The 12864-nt window shown below is 27.0% G+C and overlaps 1 protein-coding gene across 1 annotated transcript in view; it reads left to right on the top strand.

Annotated features, from left to right (window-relative positions):
* The window catches only part of LOC112690920 (T-complex protein 1 subunit zeta), a 12603-nt gene extending 6455 nt beyond the window's left edge, over positions 1-6148 (top strand). The window contains exons 2-11 of the mRNA XM_025565028.1: positions 58-121; positions 1734-1868; positions 1932-2217; positions 2277-2376; positions 2431-2593; positions 2662-2841; positions 2944-3091; positions 5456-5596; positions 5709-5877; positions 5945-6148. Of these exons, the coding sequence (XP_025420813.1) occupies positions 58-121; positions 1734-1868; positions 1932-2217; positions 2277-2376; positions 2431-2593; positions 2662-2841; positions 2944-3091; positions 5456-5596; positions 5709-5877; positions 5945-6017 (1459 nt within the window). The 3' untranslated portion in view covers positions 6018-6148. The remainder of the gene's footprint in view (positions 1-57; positions 122-1733; positions 1869-1931; positions 2218-2276; positions 2377-2430; positions 2594-2661; positions 2842-2943; positions 3092-5455; positions 5597-5708; positions 5878-5944) is intronic.
* The last annotated feature ends 6716 nt before the right edge of the window (positions 6149-12864 follow it).

The following is a 12864-nucleotide window of genomic DNA, read 5'->3' as shown; positions in this document are numbered from 1 at the left end:
TATATATATTAATCCATTTAATTAATATATCGTAATATTATCAATATTTGTTTTTAGGTTGGTTTCTGGAGCTGGAGATATTAAAATTACAAAAGATGGAAATGTACTCTTACATGAAATGGTAATAAAAATTTAAGATATTTTAGTTGTGTGCAGTCTTCCGTGCATTTATACTCTTACTGTTCATATGACTTAGTGTTGTATGCACTCTATATTGAAACTTATTAAATATAATGAATAAATAATTATAATTACTTATTTTAAATATTACAACTTTTATAATTTTAATTTACTTATATATAATTATATACATATAAATAAATTATTATAATTAAATACATAATTAGTCTCCACTAAGTTTTTATGTATTGAGTATTCATAGGGTATATTACTTAATAAATCTACTAAGAATTGAATACAATATGTAGTATTATGGATGTTTTGTTCTATATCCAATGTTATGTTTGGTATAAGTTCAATAGAGAATATACAATAGATAAACATCATATAACAAGTATACTCATTTTAATAATATGTAGTAGAGCTAATTTTATTTATAGATTTCTTTAACTTTATTAAATTTTTTATTAAAAATATTATATGAAATATTTTTTATTTTCTTAAGTCTAACAAATTTATAAACTTAGGAAAATGTTAAAATATCATAAATTAATATCTTCTTCTCTTTCGCCTTTTTTCCCAACTATTTTGGGTCAGCCACCCTTGTCTTAAATCTCCACTCGTCTTGATTTTCTACATCCCCAACATACACACAACAGCCCTCAAATCATTCTCACTCTTATCTAACCATCTCTTTTTTAGTCTTCTACTTCTTTTTCCTTCAACGTTAATTTTCATAATAACTTACTGCATTTGTTTCCTCTCGTCTCATCACATGCCCAAATCATTTCAGTCTATTTTCTCTTATCTTTTCCAATATAGATGCTATAACAATACTACCTCTCACATATTCGTTCTTTATTCTATCTTTTGTCACTCGATCCATCCATCTTAACATGTCCATCTCATTTCCACAACACTCATACTCAGTTCTATACTCCTGTAAACAGCCCAACACTCTGAACCATATAATATAGTTGATCTCACTACACTCCTGTAAATGTATTATACCTTTCAGCCTCGTTAGAATTTTCTTATCACATATAACACCCAACATTTCTTTCCATTTTATCCAACCGCACTTAATCCTATATTTTACATCCATGCCTTTTATATAAACTTTCCTAAATATATATTTTTTTGTTCTCGATTATCACATCACCACTTATTGTCATTGATCTCATACCTTCGACTCCTTAGTATCTTCATCCAAAATCATACTCTGTCTCAATTCTACTAATTCTCAATCCCTTTCCTTCAAAGGCTTATCTCCACTAATCCAATCTTTTATTCATTTTTTTCCTGATTTTCTCCTACCAAAACTATATCATCAGCAAACATTATACACTTATGATACCTCGCCCTGTATGTCTTGTAACTTCATCCATTACCACAGAAAACTAATAAGGGCTTAGAGCTGACCCTTGATGCAAACCAACTCCATGCAAAATCTTTACAATAGTTCTTGAGCCTTCATATATATCCTGAATCAAATTTATGTACATATATTTTTGAGGCCTCTTTTCTCGTTAAAATAAAAGTACAAATTTAATTATTTAGTTTAAATATAAATTAATATTAATATATTGTAAACAATTTATTTTTATTCACAGCAAATTCAACATCCAACAGCTAGTCTTATTGCTAGAGCTTCTACTGCAATGGATGATGCTACTGGTGATGGTACTACATCTACTGTTCTCATTATTGGTGAACTTTTAAAGCAGGCAGAAAACTATATTTCAGAAGTATAAATAAAATTTATTTTAAATAAATAAATTGTAAATATTTAAAATATGATATTATTTTAGGGTGTACATCCTAGGGTGTTAACCGAAGGTATGATTAAAGCCAGAGATAAAGCATTAGAACTTTTAGAAAAAATTAAAGTTGAAGGAAAACCTGATCGTCAACGGCTGTATGATATGGCTACTACATCTCTTCGAACTAAAGTTGATAGAAAATTAGCTGATCAAATGGCAGATATATGCGTTGATGCTGTGTTAAGTATCCAACGTGAAGATGGCATTGATTTACATATGGTTGAATTAATGGAAATGCAACATAAAACATCTACTGAAACTACTCTTGTTAAGGGTAATTAATTATATTAAATACTATTGAATTTTAAGTATTAAATCAATAAATTGTTGTAGGTCTTGTTCTTGATCACGGGTCGAGACATCCAGATATGCCAAGAAAAGTTGAAAATGCCTACATATTAACTTGTAATGTCAGTATGGAATATGAAAAAAGGTAATTTATCAATTTAATTATTATGACTAGTTATTTAAAAACAATATTATTTAGCGAAGTGAATTCTGGATTCTTTTATAAGACAGCGGAAGAAAGAGAAAAGTTAGCTTTAGCTGAACGTGATTTCATTGAACAGAGGGTGAAAAAAGTTATTGAATTGAAAAGAAAAGTTTGCCCACCTGGATCTGGAAAATCATTTGTTGTTATAAATCAAAAGGTAAATATACATTTAATTAATTTGATTTATGTTCAACATTAATTATTATATTAATTTTTATTGGTTAGGGTATTGATCCATTTTCCCTGGATATGTTGGCTAAAGAAGGTATAATTGGTTTGAGACGTGCTAAAAGACGTAATATGGAACGTCTCTCTTTAGCATGTGGTGGATCTGCAGTCAATAGCGTTGATGACATGACTGAAGATGTGCTCGGTTATGCTGGCTCTGTCTATGAATATGTTTTAGTATGTGGTTTTATTTATAAAAAAAAATTGTATACATATGATATAGTATATATATATATATATATATATATATGTATTTATTAAAACATTTTTTTGTTTTAGGGTGAAAATAAGTATACATTTGTAGAGGATTGTAAGAATCCACTTAGTGTTACTATATTAATAAAAGGACCTAATAAATACACACTAACTCAGATAAAAGATGCTATTCATGATGGTTTAAGGGCAATTAAAAACTCTATTGATGATGGTGATTATTAAAAATGATTTGATGATATATAACAGGGATGGACAACTCAAAGTAACTAGCGGGCCACTTTTAAGTACTTGAAAATCTAGCGGGCCACAGTGCATAGGAGAAAGCAAAAAAAAAAGGGTCCTTCAAATTTACTAATATTTATTTTTTATCTTTATTTATTTATATTTATAATTATTATTTAATGTGATACTTGAGGATGAGGTTTTTCAATAGACAATTTAGTAAAATTACTTCTATTTCTGTAGTTGAAACTCTTAGTAAATGTCCCAAGGTTTCATCTGTTAAACGATTTCTTTCCTTCAATTAAATATGTTTCAAGTTCGAAAATGTACATTCGCATATGTATGTGGTTCCAAACATAGAAAACATTTTTAATGCGAAATCTCTTAGAATTAGATATTTTTCAACTGGTAATGTTTTCCAAAATGACACATCAATCTCTTTTGCAGATAAAAATGGATCAGTTTGTAATTCACATAATTCTAATTGAAGTGAAGGATCTTGCTTTTCAATTTCAACTGACATAAGATTATTAAATAAATTTATTTGAGGACGCATAAGTTCAACTTCTTCAAATCGTCTTTTGAACTTTACAATTAATTCATCAATGTGGATAATGCAATGTTCAAAATTAAATTCATCATCAAATTCTTGTTTTATAACTTCACAACATGGAAAATGTATTAATTTATTTTCAAAAAATACATTTTTAAACAGTTCCAATTTTTTTCTGAATCCATCTAAAAAGCTTATTATTTGAGATATTGTTTGTTTTCTTACCTTGTAGTTGTAAATTTAGTTTATTTAAATGTTGAAAAATATCCGTTAAAAATGCTAATGAACATAGAAATTGTTTATCAACTAATTGATTTTCAAAATAAGTGGTATCAGTTGTAATATTTGTTTTAAGAAAATTTAATATTTCTATTCTCAAACCAAAAAAAACGTTTGAGACACTTTCCTCGACTTAACCAGCGTACATCTGTGTGCAATTATAAATCACCATACTCACAATCTAGTTCTTCTAAATATTTAATATAAAATTATGGTGGTTCAAACTACGGTTGCCTCCTCTAATTAGATTAATAATTTTAAATACTGTATTCATGATGTTATCAAGTTTCATTATTTTACCACACAACGCTTCTTGATGAATAATGCAATGTATTGCAGGAACATTAATATCAGATTTGCGCAATTATCCAACAAAACCAATATTTTTGCCAACCATAGATTTTACACCATCAGTCACAACCCCGATGACATATTTTTGAAACCTCCAAATGGTTTAATTGCATTTTTTACAGTATTAAAAATATCGAATTCTTTTGGTTGATCCATGCAAGGAACACAATTCTAAAAGTTCTTTATACATTTCAAATTGTGGAGAAATAACTCTAACAAATATTAAAAGTTGACTTACATCTGAAACATCAGTACTTTCATCTAATGCTATTGAAAAATATGCACAATTCATCATTATAGTTTGCAATGTTTCACGAATAATACTATCAGTGTCAGCTATACGACGTGTCACGGTACGTCTTAAAAGTGATATTTTTTCAAATTCACTCGCAATTCTATTTTCGTTTATTGATTTAGCCATTATTATTGCACAGTTTTTAATAAATTCACCGTCATTCAGAGATTTCTTAGATTTTGCAATTTCATTAGAAATAACATATGATGCCATTAAACTTAATTGTTGTGAAGTTGTTGCTTTTACCATCACATTTTGTTGAGATTGGAGTTTTCTTTTCAGATCAATTACACAATTCTTTCTTGCGACACCGGTGTATTTATCATATTTGGACAAATGATTTGTCATGTAATGTCTTTTCAAATTATATTCTTTTAGTACTGCAATAATATTTAAACAAACTAAACATTGAGGTTTTTTTTTTGTTTGTTAATAATAAATAAATATTCATTCTCCCATAAGCTGTTAAAAAATTCTATTTTTGTCTTCGATTTTAAGCTTTTTAGTGGTCATTTTTAAAATAATTACTATAAAACACGAAAATAATAGTAATAACGGCGCGGCGGTATGACACTAAGGCAGTACGGATATGACTAAACTGATGAAATTAAATAAATAGTTTGTTAGCTACACCATTATAAATATATATTTAGACATTTAATAATTTAGTTTCGGTTTAAAACTAGATAAGAATTTATATCCACATTTTATCGAAAAATTAATAAAATAAAATAAAATACAGATAAGCGCTAAAATTATATGAAGTAATTTGAAAATATAGCGCGGGCTAGATAAAAAAGGTACGCGGGCCGCCAGTTGCCCATCCCTGATATATAATAGAACAGTTTTTCAAAAACTCAACAATGAAATTACAGGTGCTGTAGTGCCAGGTGCTGGTGCTTTTGAAATATTTGCTTGGCAAGAACTTCAAAAATTTAAAGATGAAATTAAGGGTAAAAGCCGTTTGGGAATTCAGGCATTTGCAGAAGCTTTATTGATTATTCCTAAAACAATATGTAAGTTTTTTTTTCTTACTCTTAATAATTTAATAATTAAGTTATAAAAATTAGTAAATTGTTAATACTCTTAAATTAATAATAATTGAACTCAATTATATACTTATTTTAGCGATTAATAGCGGGTTCGATGCTCAAGATATGATAGTTAAGTTACAAGAAGAGTGCAGAGAAAGCATTGGTCCAGTAGGCGTGAATGTTGACAGTGGTGAAGTTCTTCAACCTGTGGATGCTGGAATATTTGATAATTATTGTGTTAAAAAACAAATTTTAAACTCTTGGTAAGAAATACAATTTTGGTAATTTAAGAGAAAAACATTCATTAATATATTTATTTGTTTGTTTTAGCACTATTATTGCTAGCAATCTCTTGCTAGTAGATGAAATTATGAGAGCTGGTATGTCATCGCTGAAAGGATAGTTATGCTTAGTTGTTTTTTTTTCCACTATGCTTAAACGTACTATAAACTAACCTAATTTTTTATCACTTAAAAGTTTCTAACAAAATTTGTATTTGAATTAAAATATAAATCTAATACATTTTCTAAAACATTTGTCTTAATAGTCATTTATAGCATTTATTTTTTATTTAATTTTTTTTATGAAAAGATCAGCATAAATTACAAAATTATAAGTTTATTAATCAAATATATTAACAGTAAAAAAAATTAAAACAGAAATAAATTAGCTTTTTGTTTAACTGCACTATTTCATTCACAAGTATTATATTAAAACACAAAAACAACTATATTTTGAGTATTTAACTAATGTTTAATATAATTGCATCCACAAGAAAATTACACTACCTGATTATTGAATCTATATTTTAATATAGACTTATGTTTCAATGACATTTTAAACAAATTAAGTTTAATTTAATTCCAATATGTGTTGAACATTATATTGAATCTAATATTACATTTGTTAAAAAGTTACTATTTATCATCTAATTCACAATTGATTGTAATATTGTGTATTTACCTGTATGAATTATGAATTCTTTGTTGACTCATAGATTTTGGTTTTTATTGTTCACTTAAAAGTAAATTGAAAGTGTTGACAGCAATATGAATTACTTCATAATATAATATAAGTGGTCCCATTATTAAATTACTGCAATTATATTTATATATTATCAATATTGAAAAATATTCCTGATCACAGATAAGCTTAGTTATGTAAATATTTATTTTTTTTATTTATATGTATTAGTTTATAATATATACACAAAGCTTAGAATTAAATTTAATTAAAAGGTTCATCCTTATAATCCCCCATCATGATCAGATCATATTGTTGGATGGTGCCATGGTGGATTAGTATATAAGTAATAAATTAATTTATCCAATTAACTCTAAATTATAATGCTGTGTCCATTTAATAATTACTATTTTAAATGTTTTAAAATATCTAAATGCTATAAAAAATGATAAAACAGGTTATTCATTTTTGGGAGTGAGTGAACTCCTCTTAAAGTACGTCCTTGGATGAAGTGGATTGTAGTAAATTGGGTGGCTAATGACTAGACCATACAAAATTTTGTTTGTCGCTACTGCTTTCAATTATTCAAAAAACCATTTAAACGAGATGCTACAAAAACTTTTAAACGATTATAAATTCTTCACGGACGTCTTCAAAACAGAATAAAGGCATGGGAATAGCAATTATAAACGAAAATCTCGCAACTAAAAGTTGTCCTGTTGGCTGGTACCAAATTGGTTCCCAAGCTCCAAACCCACATGCCGAATTTGTTCCCGTTTGAAAAAGGTATTTTATTATGTATAGCCGAAATGATTCTCGTTTAATTAAGCACATTTTCCTTCTCAATTTTACAGGCTTAGGACTGTCAACTTTAAAGTAGGCTTGGTTAAAAATGTGCGTTAATGTGTGTTAAAATAAAATGATAAAATATCTATAATTTTAAATCGTTGATTTGGAAATCCACTTGCCATCACTTTAAATACAAATAATAAAATATAATAAGTACAATTTATAACAATTGATTTGTAAGTTTGAAGCTGACATTCTTTAAATATTCAATTATTATAATCTTTTTTATTAATGTAGTCAGTCGTACAATTTTCCAAATATTTGTTACTTCTTTCCTGTTGGCTAATAAGTTTCCTTTGATTATTACTTCGAAATTTAATATAATTTAGTGTCTGAATGCTGTTTAAAATTTCAATCGTTATCTTAATATCGATAATTTGCTAGTCTAGTAATCTATAGTGTATTATATTTCTATACTTTATCTTATCGATATAATTGTCTCCATATGTCATACATATAGCTTTTAAAATTTTGTTTTGTCTATGCACTGGCCCGCTGGATTTTCATTTTTAAAAGTATATAGTTTAATAGTCTGCAGTTAGACTTGTTTCATTATAGCCTGGAAGGACCTAATTTTACTTACGGAAAACAAATATTACATATTTTGTAATATAGTGTATACACAAATAAAATGTATATAACTACTTATTATACAATATAAAATATATATATATATATATATATAATTAAACTGTCAATTTTAAGAACATGCGACACTGACACATATATATATGTTAAAAGGTAAAAATACGACTACATATAGTTAATTATACTACATACATTGAGTAAAACTAATTTCATATTATTCATCCTCCCCTTGATTTTCATCTTTGGGACGGCCCTGATAACAACTATCGCAGGTATAAAAAACAAAATCAAATATAAATTTAAGCCATTGTATTGTCATCATAAATTTTGCACGAAAATTTAGTATTTTTTCTCTTACGAAACAGCATTCATTTTTTACCATATATATTTATATTTAATTTGAACAATATCTATTTTTAAAACGGTTTACGAGATTTTATATGCCCGAATTCTATTTTTATTACGATTTACATGATTTTGTGGGTCTTATCGTCTTCGTATTGTTGTCGTCGACCGTCTTCCGTGGCGAAGAACAAACAATTATTTATTATACCCCATTTACATTTAGCCATTGCCGCTGTTCCTCGCGCTGCTGTATTTTATTGTCAAAATACTTCAGTGGCAGCGTCGTAGGCAGTGAGCGTTTACATTGCCCTGCTAATGTGTGCTAATATCACGCTGTCGGTTAACCTGCTGCTCGCGCTGCTCAATTTACCACTCCTAACGGGAGCCACAGGCAGTGACAATGCGAGGAGCAGGATCAGCGCGAGTGACGTGTTCACATATTCGTGCTGCCCACTTCCCTGCTCGCTACCACGAAAACGGGCTGAATGTAATTGAGGTTTTATAGATTATAGGAATATGATAATTATTAATTATTTTTTGTTCATTCTTTTATTTAATTAAGTGTTATGTATTTTAATTTAATGGTGCTCTTTTTTATACGTTACAAATTTTCTATACCTAATTTATTAAATATTTTTTAATTTAATTTAATAAAGTCATCAAAGTATTCATAAAGAAAAAAAAGACGAATCGATTTGGAATTCAAAAATATTACTGATTAACTGTATAATTATATTTATTATTTATTTTTAAACCATAATTTTCTTATTTTTTGTACAACATACATCATAAGCGTATATTAAAATGTTTTTATACACAAACTATTTTATTATATTTAAAAAATCAACAGGAATCGTTGGTAAATTCAAAGTTAAGATAGTGAAAAAGGAGGAAAATGTTTGTGCCCTACCTTCAATGAACGCCACGAGCCGCCACTGATCTAATGCAATGATATAATAAGGGAATAACAATGACGTCACTAACTATTAATACATCAAATCGTCGATGAAATCATAAAATAATATTTGTTGAGGTCTATTTATTTCCAATAATTCAAATATTTTTAAAAATATAACCAAGTAAATACAATTATTACAAATAAAATGCGACTATTTTCTGTAGTATGTGAAAATATACTCGAAAATAGCACTATAAGCCCTAAATTAAAAAAATAGCAATAAAACCTATAAATATGTAAAAAATAGCAAAATTAAATGTTGTGTACACGTGGTATGACATCCGAGTAGTGTAAAACATATTTGTATCTTACTTTAGATGTTCTAGGATGAACCAAGAAAATATGCATTTTGAATGAATTTTACATGTTAGAATTTCTAAAACCTGGTATCACTTATTACTATTAATTAGCCAATAGGTTTAACTGCAATGAAATTCTACTAAATATTTAAGCAATTTATTTAATACAACAAATATTAATTGAAAAAAAAGTACTTTTCTGAAGTGCTTTGAATTGTTACAGTGGTTTTTTATGTCTATTTATTATTTATTATTGATTTTTAAATTAAAATTGATCAAAAATATTTAATTATTAATAATACTATAGGCAAGAACTTATTTTTATATATATTATTTTCATTAATATTATTTGTAATATTTAATAATTTTTAGTATATTTATTATTATAAAAACAATAGAACAATTTTATTTTTTTAAACATTTATTTTTAATAACTTCATAATTTCTACAGCTAACAATTTCTTTTTCGGATTAAAGTTTTTAAATTTTCTGTTTGGTATTTCATCACTAATCACCTACCATTCCATTATCAGTTATTTGTAACTTCAATTGAATCAAAAAACTGTTATCTTACAATAAAATAATATGAAATAAACATTTTATTTAAAAATAAAAAGGTACAATTTTTTAAATGATTTCTGACATCAAAATAGTATGATTGAAAGAATTATTGTTAATTATATTTATATATTATGGTTAATAAGATTAGCAAAATATTTTAAAATTAAAAATGTACAGATAAAATTTTGTTTAAAATTAAGTAATTAATTAGCAAGCATTATACAAATACAATACTATTTATCACTAAAAATTAAAATTGAATAATAAATTATTAATTTAAATCTAGATAGTTAATAGAGTTTCTCAAACGGTTCAAATTATTCTTAATGAATGTAAAATCATCTGGTGATACACATTCTACATTAGCAAGTTCTTTTTGAGCTTCATATATAGGCTGTTCTACTTTGGAAATGGTCCACTCTGCAAAAACAGTGTTTGTTTTCAAGCGACTTTGTAAAGCCAATAAGCTTTTGACACGTTTTGTTCGTTCAGCAACCTTTAATCTTAATGCAGCTAATCTATCAGCCAAACATTCGTTAGGACTTTCCACTTGAACAGTTAAAATTTTCGCCAATTTCGGTTCTAAAAGGTCAACATTAACTAAACCTTTTCTAAAGTAAGTCAAATAAAGCTTACAGAGACGCTGGCGGTAGAGTTCTGATTCTTCTTCGTTTTTACAATGTGTTTTAGTTCTGCGAAACATGCCGTCAATGATTGTGCGTAACGACGAGTCCATTATGTCAGCTACTGAACCAATAACGACGATATGTGAAAAACCAAACACTTTATACGAGTTCACCGATCCTTTCACACGGTTTTCCAATTCTTGGTACACGTTCTCGTCCATCTTGAGTAAAAATGAAATGAAGTTATATTAATAATACCTTGGGATAAATAGGTAAGAAAATAAAAATAGAATTTCAATAACAGACAACGGTGAACAGTCGAATTTGAATATTTATACGATAAATTAGGACCGTAAACAATATTAAAATAGTAATTAAGTTGAGTTGATAAGATAACCACAAGAATTTCGTTATTTTAAATTAAAATTGATCACATGTATTTATACCATGGTTAAAGATATACATTAAACCTTGATTTATATACAAATGTCTTTGTTATCCATTATATTTTTGTTCCGCCATTTATGCATATTATAATATAATGCATATCATTTTCTGATAGGATGATAATATCAATTTCCAGACTGTCCTTTGTGTGTCTGTGTTTCAGCAGTTGCAAATAATATGACGACAACCTTCAACAAGCATTAGGTCCCGATCCAGATAACGTCAACAAAATTATATTTTTAAAATTAATAGAATTGTACAATTTAATATAACTATCGATTGCTGTGACCAATCTTATCAGTTATCACGGATAATTTATAAATTATAGAATATAAATTTTTAAATGTTGCCAAATGATGTGATCTTGGCAGGGAATCATTATTTATACAATTACCCATCTGACTATCTGAAAAAGAGAGAAAATGAATCTGAAAAAATACAATGTTTTTCCGTACATATAATAAATAAAATTAGCTATACATAGTACACGAGAATCTAGGTCAAAATATCCAAATTTATTCGTTTTTCCGAAAATTAGTACATTACACTATACATTCTAATTCAACTAGCTTAAATATCAAATTATTTAATTATAAAAAAACCTAAATTTTCTGAAAATATTAACTTAAATATTAAATTATGAAAATTAGTTCATAAATTGAATTCAAACTTTATACGCTGTAAATTACTATATGTATAATAAATTACGTTAATCGTTATATCACAAAATACAGAGTGATTTTTTTATCGTGAACCAGTTATTATCTCGGGAAGTAATAGGAATTTTAAAATAATTTTTTTTTTAAACTTTCTAGGTTTTACTATTCTACTTTGTGTTACAATTTTGATAATTTTAACTTCCTCCCTTATTTGATAAAACACTATCAACTTTCGATTTTCAAATGGCAATACCTATTTTCGATAGCGAAAATTTATAAATATACTGAAAAAAATAATTTTAACGTTTACAGAATTTAATTTCAGTAATCCGTTTGCGACTTATTACCGTTTAAATATTCGTTCAATTTACTGCTACTGGGCAATTTATCAAACACAACAGTAAAAACCAAAAGTCAAAACGGAATGATATCTCAATTTAACAATACCCACAACGGTCATAATCGATAATAACTGTGATATTATTGCTACTAACAAGTCAATTAAATAATTTGATACTAATTTTTGGAAAAACGAATAAATTTTGATATTTTGACCGATTACCAGTACACGACCATGTTCTTTACCTATTCATTGCATTTTATCTTGTGAACTTTAACTAATGTAGAAATAAAAAATAAGTTGGAAATAATATATGGTATGTTTAGTTAAGCACAATAATTGTTATAATTATTATAATTAATTATAAGAAGAGACTGATACAACATACATCATTAAGTAATGCGTTAAAATAATTTCAAAATTAACAAATGATAAAAGTTTAAAGAAATTACCACAAATGGAAGCAATAAAAGAAAAATTAAATTGCATGAAAGATTTTTTTTAAAAAAAAAAATGTTTAAATCAGCAGCATACTTTATCTTCTTTAGAGAGCAAACACATAAGACACAATTGTCTTGGTTTAAAAATTCTCGGGGGGGGGGGGGGGGGGGGGCG

Source organism: Sipha flava, unplaced genomic scaffold, assembly GCF_003268045.1.
Source record: "Sipha flava isolate LNK unplaced genomic scaffold, YSA_version1 528_pilon_pilon, whole genome shotgun sequence".
Classification (NCBI taxonomy): Eukaryota; Metazoa; Arthropoda; class Insecta; order Hemiptera; family Aphididae; genus Sipha; species Sipha flava.
The sequence above is the reverse complement of the archived record's forward strand: the minus strand, read 5'-3'. Positions and strand labels throughout refer to the sequence as shown.